Consider the following 19,249-nt stretch of genomic DNA (forward strand, 5'->3'; position numbering starts at 1 on the left):
TTAAATTTGAGGGGGCTTGAGCAATCCCACAAACAGGGTCTAAACCTGCCTATTTTTACACCTAAGTTTCATTTTTCATTACACAGACGGCAACACTTTGTAATACATCCTACGACTAACGTCATGTCATGTAATTATATTTTCATGCAGATACTTAAAGCTAGGCACACTCGAATAAGGGGGTGACAAGGACACAAAGAAATAATTATACTGTAATTAAATTTAAGTAGTCTTATATGTAATTTTAAGCACTGTCATTTCTTTCTCATTTAATGGAAAAACAATATTTCCCCAGTAAACACGCTGTAGATTTTCAGATATTATGAAGTCGCTTAACCTTCCGTAATTTCTGGGTATTTTCCCATAAAATCAGAAGGAAATTAAAGTACTTAAAATTAGTTACGCTCTACTTACTCTTACTTACAAATTTTCTTTCAGTGTAAAACCTGACTTGTTATCCCCTTTATTGTAGTGCACGTACCTTCAAGTATTTGTATGTAGACATAATTTAATTTTAATTTCAAGTAAAGTACATAAATAAGTATTAAATTCCATTGATTTACAGAGTGACTTACACCCTTAGTCACAGGCTATATTACAAAGTCTTTGGTTTGGTCCCAGCTCAGTTATACTGTACAGCAAAACAAGAAAAGGACATACAAACCATGGGAACAGAGCTAGTGGCTTTGGGTGGGGCTGGCTGATTTGGTAAATGGCTCTAATGACTGTAAACCAGCCTTGAGGGGGTTCTTCTGTCAACTCGTTCAATTTCCTGCCTCTTCCAGCAGGCGCCTTTTTGATAGATTTCCTGCGATCTCTGGCACCCTACCTGGACCTAAACACACACATGTGCGCGCGCGCGCGCGCGCACACACACACACACACACACACACACACACACACAGACTGTCTATGTCAAGTGGCCAGCAGCATTCTCTTCACTCACACAGAGTAAGTTAGTCATTCAATCAATATATAGTTTGCATTAAACACTGTATGTGTGTGTTCCTGTCTAGCTATCTTTGTTAGGACTGAAATCTGCATTCTACTATACTTCTGAGAACCAACAGTCACTTGTGAGGACACACTCACCGGTCCTCACAAGTTTGAAGGCCTTTTTGATGCTCAAAATGTGGCTTTACTGTCAGGGTTACAATTAGGTTATGGTTAGGTATAGGGTTAGGGTTAGGCATTCACTTTTAATGGTTAGGGTTAGGGTAAGGCGCTAGGGAAACCATTATGTCAATGAAGGTCCTCACTAAGATAGCTGAACGGGCTTGTGTGTGTGTGTGTGTGTGTGTGTGTGTGTGTGTGTGCTTGGATTTTCACTGTGCACATGTGATGTATGGGTCCAGGGCAGAAGAGACAGCATGGAGTGTACTGTTAGAGGTCTCATTGATCAAGTCTGAGCATGTGTGTTTATAAAATGTCAATATTCTGTGCCTGCACAGGATACACGCTGTTACATCTCCAAGAGACATTTTTATAGATTTAATACAGGCAACAGTTTAACAAATGCACAGAAACACAAACACAGAAAGACATTTTTGGTCTTGTTTTGATGTATTACCAGATTTTACCAAGGTGGCTGCAATACAGTTTAGTTCATAAGATGCTGTAGAATAACAGAACGGTCCTCCTGCAACTGTTTAACCTCACTGAAATGTGGCCTTCTTTATAGGCCACTCCACGAGCCTTTATTTCTTCTTTCTAAGCCAGTCCTGGGTTGTTAGGATCTTCTTGAAAGATCCACTTTTGGTTCAGCTTACATTTCTAATTTGTGCTTGTCACAGTTAACAACTCCATTGTGGATTCACCGCATTAGTAAATGAGTCAAAGGCTGTAGTTTGGATCTAGTATACTTACAGTAAGGGTCAGTAAATGCTCTTTTTCTTGTCATGTCCTATGAGTTCAAATGCAGCCCTGGACAAATACACAGTTATTTGGAAACTAAGCCACTTACTTTGCATTCTAATAATTATTTTCAAATTAAATTATTAGATTCCTTGGGGACACTTAAAGGCACTTTATTTCCTAAGGCCTTGAACAGCTCTAAAGACACTGTCATCTTAAACATACACTTAAGTAGCAAACAGAACAGCAGGCTCCACCCAACATGCTCCACCTGTTTCATCATTTCTGACTACTAATCTGGAAAACTTTATTTTCAATATTTACAGTTTGTTTGTTTTTTAATATGACTGATCTGTTTGAATTATTTAACTAATAGCACTTATTTCACCACAAAAATCCATTTTTGAACAATTTATCTGAGTCTAGTATATAGTAGTCTAACTCAATGGTCTCTGGGTTAGTTTGATGGCTAAATATTTTAATCTTAATCTTAGAAAGTCAAATTATAGCAAAAATGTGGTGCTCACCATCATTTTCAGACATATACTGTATATAAAAGATGGAGTTAGCCACAGTGACATCACTAACGCATTTTGCTGCAGCTATTGAGGGTTTTTAGAGGTAGAAATTACTAGAAGAGGGTGAAATGTTATGAACTAAAACCAGGAATCTCAGTCAGCATGCAGAAACTAAAGCACAGACTTCTTGTATGGACTTTACCACACAGGACGCCATATTATCTGTTAGATAATCCCAATAAAATACCACAAATAAGTTCAAAACAAGTCTAGCACTGTGATTCTGGTTAGTGTAGCAGAAACCTAGAGCATACAGTTACACTCCTGATTTTAATTACATTAAGAGTCGCTGAAGTTGAGCATTTTAACATAATATTTTACAACGCTTATATCCTGCTGTGATTGCCGCTCATACATTACAACTCTATTAACATCTGACAGCATTTACAGAGGCGCTTACTGGGCAGGGCTCGGGGATGTGTCTAATAAGGCCTCACCTTGGTCAGGGTAAGAGAAAGCAAATACTGCTTTTGTTAAGGCTTGGACAGAGATCTGAGCACCAAAGGGCTTTAATAGAGACCATGCTGTTGTAATTTTAGCTAATTAATGTTACAGGCAACTGCTGAATAAGCTCTGATGTTTGGTAAGGTTGGTTTTTGTAACACTGTTTAGACCTCTAGATGGCAATGCTGTCTTCCTGTTCTCTTTTACCTGAAAAAATAGCCTGTCCTCATCACTGCAACCTTACATTAGCAAACAGTGGTGCTTATCAGAGTTACACGATGTCACAGTGTGACACAGGGAAGTTGTGTCTCGGGCTTTGCTTAGTGTTTTAAAATCAAACATTAGTCAAACATATGCTGGTAAGAAAACTGGTGAGTAAATAGTAATATAGAGACTTAATGCATGTGGTGTAAAAGACAGTGGCAACAGGATGTGTGCCAGAGAAAGACTATGACCTCAGTAAACATCTTCCTGATGGGTTTATGGTCTAAGACTCTCGTTTCAAGTCTTTATTGTGAATTACAGTCCCCGTTACAGTGAGTCTGGAAAGGTGAGCTTTAGGATGGGCCGTCTTTGTGATTGACAGTTCGCTACCATGTGAGCAGGAATGGCCACATCTGGATTCAAAATACCGACAAGGCAAATGGCCAAAATGCTAAGCTCAGTCTAACAAGATAAGTGCATCCACACAGTATTCACTTGTTTCACATTTTGTCATGTTACAGTCTTATTCCAAAATTGATTAAATTCCTGCTTCACCTCAAAATGTGAAAAACAATACCCCATAACGACTAAGTGAAAATGGATTGCTTCAAATTCTTGCAAATTTACTGAAAGTAAAAAACTGAAATATAGCATAGCATGGCTCTGGGCTTTTCCAACTCCTTCAAAGTCAAAGAATTCAGCTAGACTTGCACTGTAATATGAACGAGTTAAAAAAAATCTCTGCCTTTGCTGAACCATATTTTTCATCTGTATGCAACATGCCAGGTTCCTTTGTAATAATTGCATAAATAAGCAGCAAGGCAATATTTTTCCTTTCTGTTTTCTGGACTTTGGTTGGCTAAAAAACAATGCTAGTATTAACTATATATTAAAAAATGTAAAACTTCCTATGAACAGCTTGTCATTAATGTTTTTGGTGAAACTTGCAATTGAAATTACTTTTACGTTAAACACACAACCACATCTGCATTGACGTCTGAATCAGGAAGGCATCACAGCAATGAGGAAATGAAAAAAAGATGTGTTGTGGGTGTATGTAGCACTGTGGGAGGACATTATTTTCCTAATAATGGCCAACCAAGCAAAGCCAGGCCGCAACACATAAAAAATTAACTTACTCAACGGAATCATGCATTATACTGCCAATCAGATTTAATGTCTTTTTGTGTCAGAACATCCCGGCTCTACTGGATGTCAGAAATGGACAAGTTTGCTTAAAATTCTGTAAACTGAATTTGACATTGTTGGATGACTGCACTCAGTGACCACTTTGTTAAATACATCTGCACATGTACTTCTTAATGTAAATATCTTAGTGCCCAATCACAAGGTAGCAACTTAATACATTTAGGCACACAGATATCGCCAAAACACCTGCTAAAATTCAAACCAAGCATATGAATGGTGAAGAAAAACGATTTAAGTAACAACTAACGTATGCAGAAGAGCACCTCTGATTGCATAACACACCGAGCATTGAAGCAGATGGGCTGCACCAGCAGAAGACCGCATTGGGTGCCACTCCTGTCAGCTAAGAACGGGAGATAGAAGGCTAGAAAAACATTGGGTGATCTGATTAGTTTCAATTTCCTCTCCAGCATTCAGATAGTAGAGTCAGAATTTGGTGTGAACAGCATGAAAGTATTGATCCATCCTATTTTATTCAATTCAATTTTATGTACAAGATGATGCCAGAACACAGCAAAGTCAGCTCAATGTAAAGACCCTACAATAATAATAGAGATAACCAAATCAGCAAGCAAGGCAAAACTTCCTTTTACCAGGAAAAAAGCTGTGGCAGAACCGGGCTCAGGGTGGGGCAGCCATGCGTGCAAACGGTTGGGGATGAGGGGAGGGAGACAGGATAAAAAATAGTTGTGCCTGTAGTGGTTGTAGTGTCGTGGTGTCCGAATATTTTCTTGGCACATTTTGGGTTCATTGGTACCAACTGAGCATTGCTTGAATGCCACAGCCTACCTTAGCATTGTTGGTGACCATGTCCATCCCTTTATGACCACAGTAGATCCTCCTTCTGATGGTCGCTTGCAGAAAGACAACATGCTGTGTTATACAGTCGTTTAAAACTGGTTTCTAGAACAGGACAATGAGTTCTCTGTACTCAAATGGGCTCCACCATCACCAGATACCAAACCAATAGAACACCTTTGGAATGTGGAGGAACTGGAGATTGATATCAAAGATGTGCAACTGATAAATGTGCTGCAGCTGTGTGATGCTGTCATGTCGATATGGACCGAAATGTCTGAGGAAGTGTCCCAAAACAAGTTGGAAACTATGACCTCAGCAGATACATGAGGTTGGTCTGACATTTCAGGTTACTCTGCAGAGCTGCATCATTTGCTCAAAAAGACTATCAAAACAAAAACCTTGACTTATTTCCTAGGCACGTCCACAAGCTCCAGTGAGGAAAATGAAAAAACAAAACAAAGAAAGTCATGTTGGGGAAACTGACATTTACGAGTATTTAATTAAATTCAAAATGTAGCTTACAAATGGGAAGGACATGTACCATTTCCAAGAATCTACAACACACAAATTCACTCCGACTCTCTTGTGCAGTTTTTCCATCTTTGGGACGTCTTTTAAATCAGCAAGTTCAGTGCGAATGGAACAGCGTAGCATCACAGCACTCTTTATTTCTGTCCAGTATATCCTATAAGGACGTGTTTGAGACATTTAAACCAAAGTGGAAAAGCCAAAATCAAGTTTCTTCAGCAGAAGTGTCCTCAAATATCAGGCCTGACCAACTCGGGCTGTTTCACTTTCCTCTTTTTAAGCTGTGTGCCTTTTGCATTTTTTTTTTTATAGTGGACGATGATCCACTTAAAAGCTACGACTGACAATGAGACAAAGTCTTATTACAAAACACATTCACAATGCGTCTCTGGCATCTTTGTCCCATTTTTTATTGATTTTTCCAGCGAACAATGAACGAATGAACAATGAACACATTTCTTAAACACGTCTTACTTCACCACTCCCGGCTGCATGAAAAGGACCAGTCGTGGAATTTTGAGAAATTTTATTTTTTCTTGTTTTTTTTTTTTGCATTATTTCTTACAACAATAAAGACGGCACAGAATACATAGCTTTACAAACACAAAGCACACCACCACCTTGGCTGCTGATGCTGCTGCCATTGAGGGAGGGGGGAGGTTGTGGGTTCCTGGAGGCTGCCAGTTCAGCATTGGCCATCCTTGTTTTCCAAAGACTTCTGCCCATTGGGAATTTGCCATTTCAAGGACCTTTTTTTTTTTTTTTTTTTAAGTTGTTTTCTTTTTTTCTTTTTTTGCAGCATAGCAGAATGAGAACAATGTGGGAGGAAAAAGCTTCTTTTGAGACATGTAGGGGTAAACCAAACAAACAAACAAAAAATAAGACTGTCTAGAATATGATCTCAGCATGTTATTCCAATTAGCATGAAGCAGAAGTAGAGGTTAAAAAAGAAAAAGCTCAGCTGGACAATATGTGAACTAAAGAGCAGTTCCACAGTTCTGCTTGTTTGCGGGAACTCTTGGACAACGGGAATCTCTCCATTTAATAAAACTAACACAACATTTGTCCGCACACCGAGATCAGATCTACCTTTCTCTGAGGTACTCTGCAGAAAAATTACACCACCTAAATCTTGACCATCTAGTTTGAGTAGTTTATTATTACTTACAATTTTTCTTTAAATTCCTGTACAGTCAAATAAAACGTCAACGGATTTTTCAAAGGATCTCTTCTTTTTTAAAAAATACAGAAGGCTTCTTTTATTCCAGCCATTTTTTCCCCCCAACCCCTTCCAACCAAAAAACTGGATTTTGATATTATATATTTCTGTGTGTATCTTCTGATGGTCATGTGTGTATATGTGTGTGTGTGTCTATGTAATTTACACCCAACATTGTAAACATACATAGAACTATATTACATGTGCTTGCACTGCATCTTGTAAGGGGGAGGAGAAAATTTGGTTTACTGCACTAGAACACCACAAAAGAGGGGAAGAGAGAAGGGCGGGGCTTGTGAAGAGAAGAAGAAGAAGAAGGAGAGGAGGACGAGTAGGGCGAGTGTCAAACTCCTTTTCAAGGTTGTGAGGCTCCTCAGTTTGGTTGAAAGCTCAGTTTTAGTGGACAGGCTCTTATATTTATATTTTTCTTAAGCAACAGCTGGATCAAGCTATCAGTTTGTCTCTTCAATAGTGAACAAAAATAAGAAAAGAAGCTTTCTCTAGAGTCATCAGGGTGAAGCCCGCCATCCAGCACCACTGAAGTTCTGCCGAAGAGCTAGCAGGGAGGAGGGGAGTTAGATCCTGTATTAAGAAGTTCCTCAGAGGTCCACCTCCAGCAGTGTGAAGCTACAAGGTCTTAGTGGGCGTTTCCACTGACTTAGTCCTTCAGTGTAAGATCCCTCTATTTTACAGACAGTTATAGAGGTTCTTGTGTCATTGAGGCAGCGGAAACAACTGCTGGCAATTGGGGACTGAAGGTCTCCGGGCCCTTTTTTTTCCTCCCCTTTATTTTTTGCGCAGGTTACTCAGGAGACTGCTGACCATAGTCAGATTCAGCCAAAGTGCGCTTGCTTAGTCATTTGTTCAAGCCGCCCTCCTGGAAGAACTGGCACAGTCTCAAACACAGCTGTCGTGGAGGCTTGGCAGCTGCTGACCCAGGCCGCGCAACAGAGAGAGACAGAGCGAGAAGAACTAAAGATGATCGACGGGGAAGGAGACAAATCCAAGATGGAAGAATGGACCGGAAGGAACAAAGGCAGGGGTTGTGCTCTTTACAAGTAGACACGCCTCAGGTCTCCGGGTGAGGTGATGGTGTTGCACTGTGGGCACAGCTTCTTGTTTCCCTGTGATGGACAGACAAGCAACAGTTAGCTTGGTAGCTCAGAAAAATGTACCAACAGACATAACAATGAAGTGCTCACTCTGCTGATTTGGGACTATGAGCATGAAGTCCAATACAAGTTACCCAGTGCTCTTACTGCCTCCTCCTCCTCCTGTGTGAATCTAAACCTGTTTGCTGCACATCTTGCCTCCCCTTCTGCCCTCTTCCTCTCCCTCTGCACTGCTTTGATAGTGTGCCATCTGCAGTAAAGCAGCAGGTGATAATATGCAACACAGGGCTGACAGCATAACAAGATTCTGAATGGGTGGTCTCACCACTGTCCTAAATCCCTGTTGCTTTCCCGCACCAACTCTGGCCAACAACTGCTGGCTGCAGGCGCATCCCTTTCTGACAGAGTCACTGTGCTGAGTTTACACTTAATGACGCAAGAAAAAAGAAAAGAAGCCAAAAACAGACCATAAACAAGTGAAGAATAGTGGCACAGCTGGAGTCAACTAGGAAAGGATTATATGATGTCATTGCTATGAGGAAAGTCTTAACATCAGAAGTGAAATGCACCCGTTGTGTTTCCCACAGATCTAGGTTCTATTTGTTGTAGATGATGGGGGGGGGGTTGGCTGGTGTTGTGATAATAAATAACTGAGCGACTCCAGCGTCTTGGACCGCAGCTTGTTCTGCTGCCAAGCTTCATAAGGTTGGCATGAGACTTTAGTATAGACTTGAGACTTTAGTATACGGCACACAAACGTAGGGTGTAACATCTGACATGGGTCCAACACAATCTGGAGATCTCGTTTGTATTTTGTGCACTTTTGAAACATTAATCGGTCAGCATAAATGTACCTCTGACCCCCGAGGATTTATAGGCTTCAATTCCTGTAAGCGCCTGAATAAACTCTTTAAAGCAGGTGTACCGATTAAGGGCCTAGACGGGAGTGATTTGGGAGTGACAGATGTCACATGCTAAGAGGATATGTTGCTCCACTAAAAAAAAGTCCAGAGTGAAGAAGAAGGGATGGGATGTGGGGTGTATGGGGGAAAAATGGAAAGAAGAGGAGTTTGGAATGGTTTAAAAAGTAATGAACATTTTCTTCAGAAATACCTCTCATAAATCACGTATCAAAGCATTGTTTAATATTATAAATTTAACTAAGTGTTATTTAAGCGATTTTATTGATACTCTGTTGAGGGAGCACTTCTGTTTGTTTGGAGGCCCGTCAAAGCTTTCTGCTGTTTACTGTGGGCAGTGAGCATGCATGGGTGTGTGCCTGTTACACTGGGCTCCAGCTGCCTCGCTCATTAAAGCGGTAAGTGGCTGGGCTGATGTTAACTAGATTCCTGGGCATTTACTTTGATCAGTTTGGCCCTCCCGGTTTTATAGCTGTCTCCAGGCTATGACTTTAATTCCCCATACATTAAACCAGCAGTGGCAGGATGCACGTCTGTGCACACACCTACACAGAAAACACAGGTACGCTGCAGATGGAAACAATGGAGTGCTTTCTTTTGAGCAATTAATAACAGAAGAATTAGAAAGCAGGCTAACTAATTTATTAATCAGGCCCAGACTGCCTTTCTGCTCGTACTCAAATGAAGGCCTTCTTAAATCACCTTAAACTGAAAGCATTTTTCAGACAATTATTAGCATGAATAAGGGTGGTAATGGTTGGGACTATTAGCTTATGTTGCTTTTATCTGCTATCATGTAGCTATTCTACTGGACCAAACCATTTCAGAAACACCACATTTAAAATGTATAGCTGCATACAAGGCTGAAATAGTCATCAGACATTCCCATGCATCATTCATCATAATCCCTAGAAAAATAAAGTCTACTCCATTCAGTCCTTGACATAGACCAGGGGTCGGCAACCTGCGGCTCTTTAGTCCTTCTACTGCGGCTCCGTGTGGTTTGGGAAAATAAATTAGAAGTATTTAGCTGAAGTGTATTTTATTTATGTTAGTTCTTTTTTAACTTGTAGTTCTAAATTGGAAGATTATTGTGATATTGAAATATAAAAATAAAATTATATTCTATTATTTTTTCATCGCTCAAAATAAGTGTCACACTCGCGGAAGCCGGTGTACCCGCCGAAACGCCGCGCATTTATCGAGACTTTCAACCCCAGGTAGGCCAATTATGGATCTTCGGATCCACATTATGTCAGCAGCTATTCTCCACCATGAACTATGTTAAAAACAAACACCGCTCACGCCTCACAGATGAAAGCTTACAGTCCTGCGTAAAGATGAAAGTGACTTCGTACAGCCCCGATTTGCAGACGCTGTGCGCAGAGGTTCAGGAGCAGAAGTCCCATTGTAAACATATCACGGCAGACCCGACGATGTTTCCATGAACATGCTTTTCAGCATCTCTTTTTTGAACACTTTACACACATGGTTGCTGTACGCATACAGCCGGCTGTAGCTTTGCAGCTCACAGCCCGACACATACCAACAACAGCATAGAGAGCACAGACGTTAAGGTGGCGAGGCGTGATTGCGGGTGCCGCTCAGGTGCATCGACCTCTCCTGCAGCGGGTGCTGCAGACCACGCCCCGCCACACACATAAACCAGGCAAAATACATATTTAGGCAGAATTTTGCAAATATCTATTTTTCATCTTTTAGCAGCATAGTGCTTTTTTTCCAGTTATTTTTTTAAAAGTCAGATCAAGGCTCCACAAGCCCAAAGGCGATATGAGGGTGGCGACTCACAACAGTTGTTGTTTGCTACATGGATCATTTTAGTTCAGCTGGGTGTCTTTCCTTTTGTTATATTTCTTTAAGAGTTCAAAATGTGTTAATTACATAAATAAAATGTAATTTTCTCTGTAGCACTTTATGGATTTCATAAGCAACACACCTTAGTTGTTCACACAAAGCATAAAGGTAAAAAACAATATATACAGTGTTATCTTCATTTTAGATGTGAAAAAGTATTTGCGGCTCCCAGTGTTTTCTTTTGCGTCAAAACCGGGTCCAAATGGCTCTTTGGGTGTTAAAGGTTGCTGACCCCTGACATAGACGATGTCACATGGTTTAACACACTGAATCTAATGCAGACAGTGGTAGCTGGTCCACCAATCAGCAGCCTGCCTAAGCCCAAAAAGGATAAACTGAGCAAAGTGTGAAGAGTTTTAGAGATTTGAAACTGCATCTATAAACTGAAGGTGATTCTCTTCATTCAAAACACCAGCGAGATGCTTTAGACTCGTAAAGACTCAAGAAGACAGCTTCGATTAGAACCCTAGGACTGCTGATGCAAGGCTGTCTGCACACTAACCCAGATGTTACTCAGGAAGTTCTTCAAAATTGTATAAATAGTGTACTGGCTAAGGTGTACTCAAGTTTAACATCTTCCCCAGGGTTAGGGTTAGTCAAAATATTCCAGCAATCAATGTTTTTACATCATTCAATGAAGTTAAAAATCAAACTTTTTAGGACACTGATGCAACTAATACTGTATACAATGATGTGGCACTAATGATCAGCTTATTTGTGATCGTTTTCCAGGTGGGACGGGCCTGTGGGTATGTTGATGAGTACAATTAGGCTTCATGGGGAAAGGGCGGCAGGGGAAACAAGGTGAGACGAGAACATTGACAACATCAGATATTTCATGGAGGGAAAAGAGGCGATAAGAGCAAAGACATCAGAGAAAGCTGTTACCCTTCTGTTTACCCTTCCAGCTGTAGGAACACTATTTTCTTTTGCGCTCCATTTACCACATTAGCAACAGCTAACTGCACACTACTGAATATATTAGACTAACTAATAACCAGCAAAACCGCAGTGGAGGGGCGTGTGTGGTGTGTGTGTGTGTGTATGTGTAGACCTAAGGCAGTACATAGAAGCCAGTGGAGGCTGAAGTTGACCACTTTATTCCAACATTTTAACAAGCCTTTTGGGGACCATTCCATCTAAGCCTTTCCCTGACTGAGGCTACAAGTGTTTGCACTGAGCGTGCTGAGAGAGAACGGGTCATTTGGGGAACATTCCATTTTAGTTCCTCCCGACGGGGCATGAATACAGAGAAAAATTCACTGACTATGAAATGAGGCCGCAATAACTGCATGTCATGAGGACTTGCCCCGTAGCACTGAGTGTGTGTGCGAGTGAGATGAAGTGTGTGAGTTTGAGCGTACCAGAGTCCTGAGCCAGCATTCTTCACAGTGGACGTGCCAGCACTGGATGGAGGTGAGCGGCATCGTGTAGGAGTCCTATTAAAAAAAAAAAAAAAAAAAAATTTAAACTACATCGGATTCACGGGACACTCACTTTAGCTAGCAACAAACAAGTAACGCTACACAATCCCTGACCGACAAACAGCATGAAATCACTAACCACGGAAAGACAGCCAGCAGCCACAGAACCACTGAGCAAGGCAGCGTATGGGAAATTGAACCGGCAATCTGCGGGTCACAAACGTACACGCACACGTGCACAAACACGACATCGGCCAGGCAACGGGCAGAGACAGAGGGAAACGGGCAGGGAGGGGGGAGATGGGGGAGGAAGCCGTGAACGAGCCCTGCTGGGCGTCCTTTTCTTTCCCTCTGGAAAAGAATGGAGATATGAGGGAGGAATGAGGTGAGGGTGGGAAGAGGAGCGGAGGAGGTAAGGAGGGAGGGAGTGCCTTACCCTCCGTAAGGGCTGTGGGAGGAGCCTCTTTATGCCGCTGCTGTAGCCACCAATCACAAGGCCCCTGTACAGGCAATACAGGCCGAGGGGGAGGGACTTAGGCTGCCTCTCTCCGACCTCATTGGCCCCTATGCTCTTGAGCTCCGCGCCTGACTGGATAGCAGGCTTCCTCTGCGGAAGGAGGAGGAGGAGGAGGGAGAGGTGGGGGTTGGAGAGGAGAGGTTGGGGGCGAAAGGTGGCAGCTAATCACAGAGCCAGGCTTGTACTGATCGCGCACACACATACACCAAAGAGCAACAGAAGACGCGTGTGGACAAACACAAACCCACACAAACATCACGGTGTGTGCTAATGACAGCCAGAAAGTAAAGTGAGGCTTTGAATACAACTTCTTCCACCTTTGATTGGATGACAACTAGGCTAAAATGCTAAGTCAACTGGAAAAGCTCAGATCTTCAGGAGTTTTATCTCATTGGTTAGATTTTACAAGTGCGAAGAAACATTTACACTCTGAAAGTGCAACTGAGGCGTGAATGTAAAATAAATGGCTTTTTTTATGCTGACCCTTCACTGACATTGCTAATGGAAGAATGGGCTAAGTTTTATGTATATACCACAAAATGACAACAACAGTCGCCTCAATGTGCTTTATATGTATATAAAGACCCGACAATAATAACGGAGAAACGCGAACAATCAGCCAAAACCCTATGAGCAAGCACATGGTGACAGTGGGAAGGAAAAACTCCCTTTTAACAGGAAGAAACCTAGAACAGAACCAGGCTCACATTACAGTCTTATTTATCAGTTTACTTGTAAAGGCTCTTTTGATAAATATGTCCTTGTAGTATTTTTTTAAACTTGGTCTCTTACAGTCACCCAGTTTAATTAAGCAAAGAGCAATACTACACTGGCTAATCTGAAAATTCAGGCATGTTTAAATGTCGTTGAAATTTCCTTATATGGAAACAGACATTAAGTACATCTAAGTAGTCTTCAAACAGTCTAAATATTTGCAATCAAGCCCATCAACAACCTTACTTTAAAACTGAAATATCTCAATATTTAAATATCTGAATATATTGAATTTCCAAAAGTAGTTTAGGACAATCTTCAAGCACATTTTAAGTTCCTTGCCCTAAAATGACCAATAGATGGGGGTAGAAACCCACAGATAGTGCTGAGCTGCATCACTGAGATACCCTCAGCATCAGTAAAGGCTAACAGAGAACTTGAGTCAACTTGATACAGAGGGCGAGCATTTCCACCAGACAATCAGAAGGTAAAAATGAGTAAGAAATATTTGCAGAAATATTGGTGTAGAGGTGACAGCGGTGGCGTTTAGACTGAGTCATACATCTGCTCAAAGTGTTTGTGCATCTACTTGATGCGGTGGAATCTCCAGCTGCTTCAAAATCTGCCAGTTAGTGAGAGTAATCTGATGACATTTAGATCAGACCCAGTGACAGGGAGGGAGCCCAGTGACAGGTTAAAGACAGACAGAGACAGATTAGATGGAAGAGGCCTGTGTGTGTGTGTGTGTGTGTGTGTGTGTAGACATATTTGTATTTCTCTGTATGGCTTAGTGTGTGTTTGTAAAACAGATGAGGGACAGTGACAGATGAGCAGAGAAGAGCTGTGTGCTCATGGGGCAGTGAGTGATCGATCGCTGTGCCTTGCCCTCCGTGTCACCTCAGGCACCCAGCGACCTTTAGGAAGCGCAGGCGCTGGTAATTACCCGCCTCACATGCATACACACCAACAGGCTCTCACACACACACACACACACACACACACACACACACACACACACACACACGCAGCAAGCACAGGATGCCGACGCTGCACTGTCCACACGCTTGAAGAATGACAGGGTGGGTACTTGACACAAAGTGGGGGTACACAAACACTGATGTGAGGTGTAGGCGCAACTGCATCTCAAGTGTCTGATGGACCTCTATATTGTCCCTCATGGCTTTAACTATTGATCTGTAAGGTCCAATCAGCCATCAATACAAGCTGTGACGTACAGGAGTGTCTTTTCACCTAAAAAGTCAAACTTCGACACATTTTTCACAGATTTAACCTGCTTTGTGCACAGCACAGTCAGGACGCTATCTCAGAATTTGAACATACACATATTTCTGTGCTCCTGAGATGAAGCTTGACATGATAAGAAAAATGATTCGCTCTGGAAATGTGATAGCAGACAATCGTGCCAAATTGCAAAGCCATGCAAAGGGCCACAACACAACAGCAACACAACACCAGCAGCACTCGGGACAGTGAAAATGCTCCCACGAAGAGCAGAAATGAGATGCGTGCAGGTAGGGCTGTTCAATATAACGATATATATCGGATGGCGATATAAAAACGTCTATCGTTTCATTTTACGCTATCGTTTGTTTCGTGGTGTTGCAAAATAAACTGTTTACAGCAATATTTTTTCATCTTTTTGATGGTCACTGTAGTGGCTATATTAATTTCTTAAAGTTCTCTCTTTCTCTTATATTTAATATAACCACACTACAGATGGACAAGCGCCTGTTTTTATGCGTTGACGGTAACACCATCACATGTCTGCTTGTTTATGTTCCACATAAACCTTTCACAATAAAGTTCAAGATCCTGTTGAGACTTTTCAAAATAAACTGAATCACGTGAAAGAGCAGATTATTTACGGGTGAGAAGTAAAAAAAGAGCCGCCAGGTGCTAAAAAATAAACCTTAGACTCAAACGTTAGAACAGGCTTTTCCCCGCAGCACGCCGTGTAATAAATACTCACAAAGAAAACGGCGGCCGTTACAACTTATGTCTAAAAATGTATCATTTCATGCATCGGTTAAAACACTCGACTCCAGCTACACGACGCCCAGCTGGAAACACTTCACGCAAGACGAGCTGCCCGAGATTCACAGAATTTACAGAAAATGTTACATTTTTGTGATTTATATCGTTATCGGGACGATAGAATTCTTATATCAGGATATGAGATTTTGGTCATATCGCACAGCCCTACATGCAGGTGCTTCACATATTTCTGCAGCACAAGTACACAACCTATAGTAAAACACACAAACATTATCGAACAGAAAAATCGGTCACTCAAACCGAGCAGCTAGATATAAAGATAAGCACTCTGACCACAGTGAGTATATTTTTAATTTCTGTTTGCTTGAAAAAAATAGGTGAGGGTAGAGGGTTGAATCCCTCTTCAAGGTAGAAAGTGATCAGTGGTTGCTACTTACATCCACTGAATGCACTGACTGTCCCAAAAATACAGCACATTCTGGTATTCAGATAAGCCTGTGACATGGGACAGACCTTATCAGCCCTTGCTACGTATCTGGCCTAATAAAGTGGAAGGTCAGTTTATAGCCCCCCCCCAACCGCAGTTTCACATGTTTATGGTGCTACATGCAGTTCGACAAATGCTAATGCTGCCTTCTGACAAAGCCACAACACTTCCACTGAAGCTCGACGTACAGACAGCACTCATGTAAACGCTATGCTCACCATGCAGATGAGACATTTGTATCGGTCTCCTCGGAGTATCTGCTTCTCCAGCTCTCTGATTCGAGCCTTCAGGGCCTCCATGGTGGTTGCCGTGGACTCTTCCTCCGTTACCCTGGGAACAAGCAAGAGAGACGATAGAGGTTTTAAGTATAGGTCTACACCACAGATGACGCGCCCACTCTCACACTCTTGTAACAAGAATTGTACAGTTGTGTTTTCAGTCCCATTTAATAAAAACAAATAAACATTAGGAAACAGGAACATTGAGATTTAGAGTATTTTATGCTACAATGTCTCAAAGTTCCACAAAACAGTGGAAGCTGGATGAATCTGCTGGGTGCTGAACACAAGAAAAAGAAGAAGAAGAAGAAAAAAGTAATCTTTTATCATCAACAACATTGTCCTTAGTCACAGTACAACATCACTGTACTGTGATCCTGCAGTATACAGTGGGGCAAAAAAGTATTTAGTCAGCCACCGATTGTGCAAGTTCCCCCACCTAAAATGATGACAGAGGTCAGTAATTTGCACCAGAGGTACACTTCAACTGTGAGAGACAGAATGTGAAAAAAAAATCCATGAATCCACATGGTAGGATTTGTAAAGAATTTATTCGTAAATCAGGGTGGAAAATAAGTATTTGGTCACCTCAAACAAGGAAAATCTCTGGCTCTCACAGACCTGTAACGTCTTCTGTAAGAAGCTTTTCTGTCCCCCACTCGTTACCTGTATGAATGGCACCTGTTTGAACTCATCATCTGTATAAAAGACACCTGTCCACAGCCTCAAACAGTCAGACTCCAAACTCCGCCATGGCCAAGACCAAAGAGCTTTCGAAGGACACCAGGAAAAGTATTGTAGACGTGCACCAGACTGGGAAGAGTGAATCTACAATAGGCAAGCAGCTTGGTGTGAAAAAATCAACTGTGGGAGCAATCATCAGAAAATGGAAGACATACAAGACCACTGATAATCTCCCTCGATCTGGGGCTCCACGCAAGATCTCATCCCGTGGGGTCAAAATGATCATGAGAACGGTGAGCAAAGATCCCAGAACCACACGGGGGGACCTGGTGAATGACCTGCAGAGAGCTGGGACCAAAGTAACAAAGGTCACCATCAGTAACACACTACAACGGCAGGGAATCAAATCCCGCAGTGCCAGACCTGTTCCGCTGCTGAAGCCAGTGCATGTCCAGGCCCGTCTGAAGTTTGCCAGAGAGCACATGGATGATACAGCAGAGGATTGGGAGAATGTCATGTGGTCAGATGAAACCAAAGTAGAACTCTTTGGTATAAACTCAACTCGTCGTGTTTGGAGGAAGAAGAATACTGAGTTGCATCCCAAGAACACCATACCTACTGTGAAGCATGGGGGTGGAAACATCATGCTATGGGGCTGTTTTTCTGCCAAGGGGACAGGACGACTGATCCGTGTTAAGGACAGAATGAATGGGGCCATGTATCGTGAGATTTTGAGCCAAAACCTCCTTCCATCAGTGAGAACTTTGAAGATGAAACGAGGCTGGGTCTTCCAACACGACAATGATCCAAAACACACCGCCCGGGCAACAAAGGAGTGGCTCCCGTAAGAAGCATTTGAAAGTCCTGGAGTGGCCTAGCCAGTCTCCAGACCTCAACCCCATAGAAAATCTGTGGCGGGAGTTGAAAGTCCGTGTTGCTCAGCGACAGCCCCAAAACATCACTGCTCTCGAGAAGACCTGCATGGAGGAATGGGCCAAAATACCAGCTACTGTGTGTGCAAACCTGGTAAAGACCTATAGTAAACGTTTGACCTCTGTTATTGCCAACAAAGGTTATGTTACAAAGTATTGAGTTGTATTTTTGTTATTGACCAAATACTTATTTTCCACCCTGATTTACGAATAAATTCTTTACAAATCCTACCATGTGGATTCATGGATTTTTTTTTCACATTCTGTCTCTCACAGTTGAAGTGTACCTCTGGTGCAAATTACTGACCTCTGTCATCATTTTAAGTGGGGGAACTTGCACAATCGGTGGCTGACTAAATACTTTTTTGCCCCACTGTATTTGTGTTAAATCCTATGATATGAATTTAATGGACTACTATCTTTCTAGAGATGTATCATTCTCTACACATGTTCATTCTATACCATCTGATTAGGGCCCTGTGCACGCTCCTGTGTAGTACAACATGTTTCAAGTCAAAGTCTTTGTCGATACGCTTTGTCTTTCTTGTAGCTCAATAAACAACAAGACCTCTTTGAATCTTCCTGACTTCTCTTCTTCCTCAGGTCAAACAGAGTATTTACATCCTTCTATTTAACACGTCTGCACTCTCAAAGGACTCATCGCGTCGCAGACTTTCACTTAAACATCTTATTGTGTTGCTTTTAAGTCTCACACTCAGCGTCCATCCTCTCTGTTATGTTTTTGTAGCTCTTCCCATGTTCACCCATGCCAGTCTATCGCCATGGCTCTGTATTTATCTCCACATCGCCACATGTCCTTGCTTCTTCATCCCCGTCTCCTCCAACTTTCTCTTTCCTTATATCCCCTGTCCTCCCTACCGGTGAGTGGCCTCTGATTAATGCGCAGCATGATAACAGAAAATGTGCGTTTAACACTGTCCGACAGCATATGAAGCAGCGATAACTAGATCAATAGGGAAGACGCACAGACCGCAACGATGATGATGATGACAGTGATTCGGTGGAGGGAGACGAGCCGCACAAGCCAGCTGGTGTTTATTATAGCTATCCACTCATTCTCTGGTAAAATGCAATAGTTGTGTGTGTGTGTGAGTGTGTGTGTGTGTGCGTGTGAGGTATAAGCAGTGTGCGTATTTATGGTGATGTGGTCATTTTGCAGCCTGATAGCTAGTTGATCTATGGTATTGATCTGGATGGGGAAGGACAAGCAGAAGGAAGGAAGAGATGAACACAGTAAGTGGCTGAGAGAGTGTGTGTGTGTGTGTGTGTGTGTGTGTGTGTGTGTGTGTGTGTGTGTGTGTGTGTGTGTGTGTGTGTGTGTGTGTGTGTGTGGCCTAGGACATGGCTCCATTTGCTGCATACTCAAACAGTAGTGGGGAAGTGTACAGGGGAAAGGAAACGGGGCTCAACTTACTTAATTTCCTCTCAACGT

At 42.1% G+C, this 19,249-nt stretch overlaps 1 protein-coding gene across 4 annotated transcripts in view; it reads right to left on the reverse strand.

Moving 5' to 3' along the window:
• Window positions 1-6,159: 6,159 nt before the first annotated feature.
• rnf220a (ring finger protein 220a) overlaps window positions 6,160-19,249 on the reverse strand; it is a 149,147-nt gene continuing 136,057 nt past the window's right edge. For 2 of the 4 annotated variants that reach the window (XM_085378292.1, XM_085378291.1), the window contains exons 11-14: window positions 16,121-16,232; window positions 12,605-12,775; window positions 12,109-12,183; window positions 6,160-7,961 (exon numbers count right to left, since the gene is read on the reverse strand). In XM_085378292.1, the coding sequence (XP_085234418.1) occupies window positions 7,890-7,961; window positions 12,109-12,183; window positions 12,605-12,775; window positions 16,121-16,232 (430 nt within the window). In that variant the 3' untranslated portion in view covers window positions 6,160-7,889. Of the gene's footprint in view, window positions 7,962-12,108; window positions 12,184-12,246; window positions 12,520-12,604; window positions 12,776-16,120; window positions 16,233-19,249 lie in introns of those variants that run through there. The other 2 variants (XM_085378293.1, XM_085378290.1) reach the window with 2 other exon arrangements.

Source organism: Diplotaxodon limnothrissa, linkage group LG18 (assembly GCF_057381915.1).
Source record: "Diplotaxodon limnothrissa isolate DT_005_m linkage group LG18, D_limnothrissa_male_GT1.1, whole genome shotgun sequence".
Classification (NCBI taxonomy): Eukaryota; Metazoa; Chordata; class Actinopteri; order Cichliformes; family Cichlidae; genus Diplotaxodon; species Diplotaxodon limnothrissa.